This window comes from Camellia sinensis, chromosome 13 (assembly GCF_055761805.1).
Source record: "Camellia sinensis isolate YWXY chromosome 13, ASM5576180v1, whole genome shotgun sequence".
Taxonomy (NCBI): Eukaryota; Viridiplantae; Streptophyta; class Magnoliopsida; order Ericales; family Theaceae; genus Camellia; species Camellia sinensis.
This window is the reverse complement of record NC_138973.1, coordinates 120,797,901-120,802,786: the sequence shown is the minus strand read 5'-3', so window position 1 is coordinate 120,802,786 and position 4,886 is coordinate 120,797,901. Positions and strand designations below refer to the sequence as shown.

The 4,886-nt window shown below is 34.1% G+C and overlaps 1 protein-coding gene across 5 annotated transcripts; it reads left to right on the top strand.

Annotated features, from left to right (window-relative positions):
• The first annotated feature begins 247 nt into the window (after window positions 1-247).
• On the top strand, window positions 248-4,499 carry LOC114291992 (uncharacterized). Of its 5 annotated transcripts, none has more exons than XM_082903283.1 (3): window positions 302-1,888; window positions 3,490-3,537; window positions 3,629-4,499. In XM_082903283.1, exons 1-3 carry the CDS (start codon window positions 1,745-1,747, stop codon window positions 3,722-3,724), a joined length of 288 nt encoding a protein of 95 aa, XP_082759409.1. In that variant the 5' UTR covers window positions 302-1,744; the 3' UTR covers window positions 3,725-4,499. The 5 variants fall into 5 exon arrangements, 2 of the variants coding, with proteins under 2 accessions (XP_082759409.1, XP_082759408.1); XM_082903282.1 differs by having other exon boundaries at window positions 3,490-3,552; XR_014349497.1 differs by lacking the exon at window positions 302-1,888 and adding an exon at window positions 2,275-2,872.
• Window positions 4,500-4,886: the final 387 nt, after the last annotated feature.

Here is a 4,886-nt window from a genome sequence, read left to right as displayed (position 1 = left end):
CATTTCTTTTTATTCGGGCAAGGAACCTATTGAAAAATATATTTACATGCCTCAATCCCGTTTTATAACTCGAAAAAATTGAGGGTTAAAATGGTTTGAATAGTAAAATGATGTTGTTTTGTTATTTTTGTTATTTTTATTTTTTTTCCTTCTTTCTGTTATGAAATAAAGAGGATGAAGAAGAAAGAAGAAGAAAAAAGGGACTGGGTTTCATCAAAAGAAGAAAGGGACTGAGTTTCATAAAAAAAAAAAGGATTGGATTTCATCAACATCAACAACCAGCATCATCACCAGAGTTTGCAACAAATCTTTTTTTTTTTGAAATTAGAGTTTGCAACAACATCTTCATCAACATCATCATCATTAACAATTTATTTTTTTTTTCATCATCAAATACAGATTTTCATCTTCATCAACATCATCACCAGCAGCATCATCATCAACAATTTTTTTTTTTTTTTAATCATCAAACACAGATTTTCAAAAAAAAAAAAAAAAAAAAACATAGATCTGGCACCGTCGCCCACAGATCTCGTACCGTCGCCCATCACCATCTCGCACCGCCGCCATCGCCTATCGCCATCGCTCTCGCTCTTTCTTCTCTCTTCTTTTGCTTTCTGTCACTTCTCACGCCCCTGTTTCAGATACAAAAGAGAAAGAAGAAAAAAAAATATCTATATTGCAAAACAACATCGTTTTGCAATTCGGGCCAATTGAGCCTTGGACTATTCGAGTTACAAGTTATTTTTCTTACATGCCCCATCTATCTATATATTATATAAAATAAAAAAGGAGTTTTTAATTCATAAATTTTGTGAGAGTTTTAATACGCTAATTTTAATTTTTTGATTTGAAAAAAAACTCACTATTTATTAACTTCTTCTAACTTTCAAATCTTTTGAGAGATTTGGTCAACAAAAATACTAGAGACTACAAAAAGTTTATCAAAAATTTTACCAAATGTCTTACATGAGTATGAGACCCACATAGGACCCACATTATGTAGGTCTCACACTCATGTGAAACATTTGGTAAAAAATTTGGTAGAATTTTTGAGATCTCTAACATTATTTTTTGGTCAAAATCCCCTCATAATAAAAATTTAATGCATTAAGGGCAAGAATAAAAAAAAATTGAATAATACTATATGTACCAATTAATGTACACACTAATGTACCAACAGACGATATGACATCATTTGTATAGTTTTAGTTATTTATAACCTATATAATAAATATGGTCAATAATAATATCACAACAGCAGTTGATACACTAATGTGTATACGAATTGGTGGATATAGCACCATCATAAAAATTTATAAACTTCTCCCAACCTCCAAGTCTTTTAAGAAATTTAATCAAAATTTCCTCATAATAAAATTTTAATGCATTAAAAATAAGTATAAAAAAATTTCCTAAAAAATCTAACATATATGATTATTATCAAAATATTAAATTTTAATATAAGTTCACATATATAAAAAAAAAAATATTCTTGAACCATATGAACCAGATGCAGTTTTTTGAATTGGTTCAGAATAAAACCCCTTCTAGAAGGCTCTCTTCCCCTGCAAAAAAAAATCTTAGAACCATGTGTACCGGATGAACCAGATCAAGGTTGTGAATGGGTTCAGAAAAGAACCCCTTCGAGAAGGCTCTCTTCTCCAACAAACGAAAACTTTTTTCGGAAGGGGAAGGGGAAGGCGGTGCGGTGTTGGTGAACGGGGGATGATGCTTTTGTTGCATGGTGCTGGTGAGGGCGGTGGTATCCATGAAGGAGGAGGAAGAGGAGATGAAGGAATGGACAGAGATGGATATCAAGATTTGGAGACGGAAATCAAATCTTGGCAACCGGAGGATAGAAATTCGGGCGTTTTCTGCTCTTACGGTGAGTATGTTAACATTCCTAAGAACAAAAATGTAAGATTGATCCCATAGACATAGACATAGACATAGACATAGACATAGAGTGGTCGGTAAGTTCTGGCATTGGGTTTTTTTTGACATGATAATTTTGTGTTGAATAGCAGCAGATAATTCGGATTTGATTCCCAAATCCGAGAAGTGGGAGTTAAAAGACGAGATCAAATGTGTGGTTGGAAAAGTATTCAACAGTTCCAGAATTGATGCATTACTAGTTCAATATTGGGCACCCATAACAACAGACGGCGAGGCTATTCTTACAACCCAAAACCAACCTTTCGCTCTTAGTAAAATATATAAAGGACTTTGTTGGTATAGGATGATCTCTAAAGACTATGGGCTTGTTTGGTTTGTTTTTGGGAGAGTTGTTTTTGAAAAAAAATTTGGGGAGAAAGTGTAGAAATTTTTTTGATTTGTTTGGTTGTATATTTTGGGAGAGTTGTTTTTTTGGGAGTTTGGGATGATTTGATATTTTGGGAGAATTTGAGTAGATGTGTGTGAGAGAAAAAGTGATTGAGAAGGAGAGAAGAGAGAGAAAAAGTGATTGATTGATGTATAAGAGAGATAAAGTGATTTTAAAATTTTTTTGAGAAAAATTCAAACCAAACAATTTTTTAGAAATTTTTTTCTAAAACTTATCTCCCAAATGCAAACCAAACATACCCTATAAATTTTACGTGGATGGGGGGCTACTGAACAACAACTTGGGCTTCCTTGCCGTGTATTCAAGCATCAATTGGTTGAGTCCTCTCCGAATGTCGAGTATTACTCTAACAAAGAGTATCCACAACTCGAACATGCTTTAAGTTGCCAAATTAGATCAGCTTTGGCTTTGCCCGTGTTTGAACCCGCGGACCATACATGTGTCGGTGTACTTGAGCTACTGTTTACCACCAGAGATGCATTCCTAATTTTTTTGGAGGAAGCTTGTGCCTATGATGCTTTTCTGGTTTGTCCCTCTCCTCTCCTCTCCCACAAAATTACCATATCCACTCTCTTGTAATGATGTTTTATTTCTTCATGAATATGTGACATTCATGAATTTACACGCATTTGAGATGTTTTATTCCATCTATGTGAATTTGGACAGGTCATTTTCTCCCCTCTCATTGTTTATTTTTGGGTAATCTAACCTCCTGTTATTTCTGTTTCTTACTATACTCAATACTGATGATGTTACTTCATGGGTTAAGCTGTTTACTCAACTGAGCATTCACAGGCTAATTGTGGTTGACTTAAAGATGTACTTCACTTTCAATCATCCTGCCCTTTGAAATTTGGACTAATCATCTTTTACCCTCTTAGGACTGAACATAATACATTTATGTTGTTATTGACATGATTTTTGATAGTAGAAAGAATAAATCAAAATTGGAATGGAAAGTTCATTATATTCATATAGAAGAAAAGTGTGCACAAATTTATATGCCTTCTGTGCTTAATTTACCGACTATGAACATTTCCATTTGGAGTTTCTTATATGCTTTCTTTTCTTTTATCGCTCAAATATTCTATATTTCAACGTATTCAAGATTCCTCAGCTGCATCTTTTTCATTCCCCTGCAGGGGCTAGATCTGAAATGTTTAAATCCATGGGAACACCCGTTCATGGAAGTAAGTGGGCAAACTGTATGTAATGCAATGTCATATCTAGTATTTTATGCTTCTTATGTAAATATGATGAGGAATATGTTTTACAAACCAGATTCAGGACAAGAATGAAGCAGCTCTTAGAGATGAAATCTTGGATGTGCTGAAACAAGTGTTGGAAGTTCACCCTTTACCTTTGGCTCAGATATGACGAACATGCAGGGTTTGCAGATCTCTTTTCAATAATGGGGTCTTTGGTTTGAGCCGCATGAGTGGACTATCCTATCTGATGGAGGAAAATGGTGAGATTTTTTTGAGGGCATGTGGGCATCATCACTTAAGAATGGGTATGGCGGTTGTTGGGACGGCACTTAAGTCCCTTAATTTGGTATTTTGCGCCGATGTGACCCAATTCAGCATAACAGAATACCCCACGACACACTATGCTCGAGAGTTTGGATTAAGTGGTTGTGGTTGTTTCTCAGTAAGAGGGCCCGTTTCTTTCTATCTTGGGACCGGTAAAACGTGGCACTTGATAGAGGTTTTGCCTTCCTTCTGAAGTAATGCCTGGTAAAGCGTATGGACTGTTGGACTTAATAGAAGTTCTGCATTCCTTCCGGTTAACTACTAGTAAAGCGTGGCGTTTTGAGATAGGTTCCAACTTTCCTTTTGATTAGTGTCTGGTAAACTGCGTTGGATTGGCTTAATGAAGTCAGTTGTTAGTTATGTTATATTTGTTGTTTGGCTATAGAATTGTGTAAATATATATGGCATGGTGGATTTGTGTTGGAGGTTTAAAGTGTGGAATAATTCTACAAGAATTGGATGATATTGTCAGGGTCAGTTACACTAGTTTAAAGTTCAAGGAATTATTTATTTCATTATGAGTCCTTATAGAGATTGTAGATGAAAGATTAAAGTGTTATGGAGACAATGTTGCTCGTCTATTGTAAATATTTATGCGAGAGTGGATATTAATTATTCTATTCAGCTTGTTTTACTTCCATAACTATAATTTGGAAAAGGACTTCAATAAGGAATTTAGGAAAATATCTAAATAATAAAATTGGGAGAGTTACATTAGCATTAGAAATAGTTACAAAAAATTAGGACGAGTAATTCAATTTACCACTTTTTATTTTAATAGAAAAAATAGAAGACAAAGTTCAACCAAAATGGTGAATTGAATTTCTCCAATCCTAATTTTTTTTTAAAAAAATAAATAAATAGAAGACAAAATTTAACCAAACATAGTGCATTGAATTTCTTCTATCCCAATTAGGTTTCAATGGTATGTGGGGGGAAAAAAACAACAAATCAATGACAACTTTGTGAAAATTTCAATAGCAATGGCAAGTAAAAAAACTATTGCA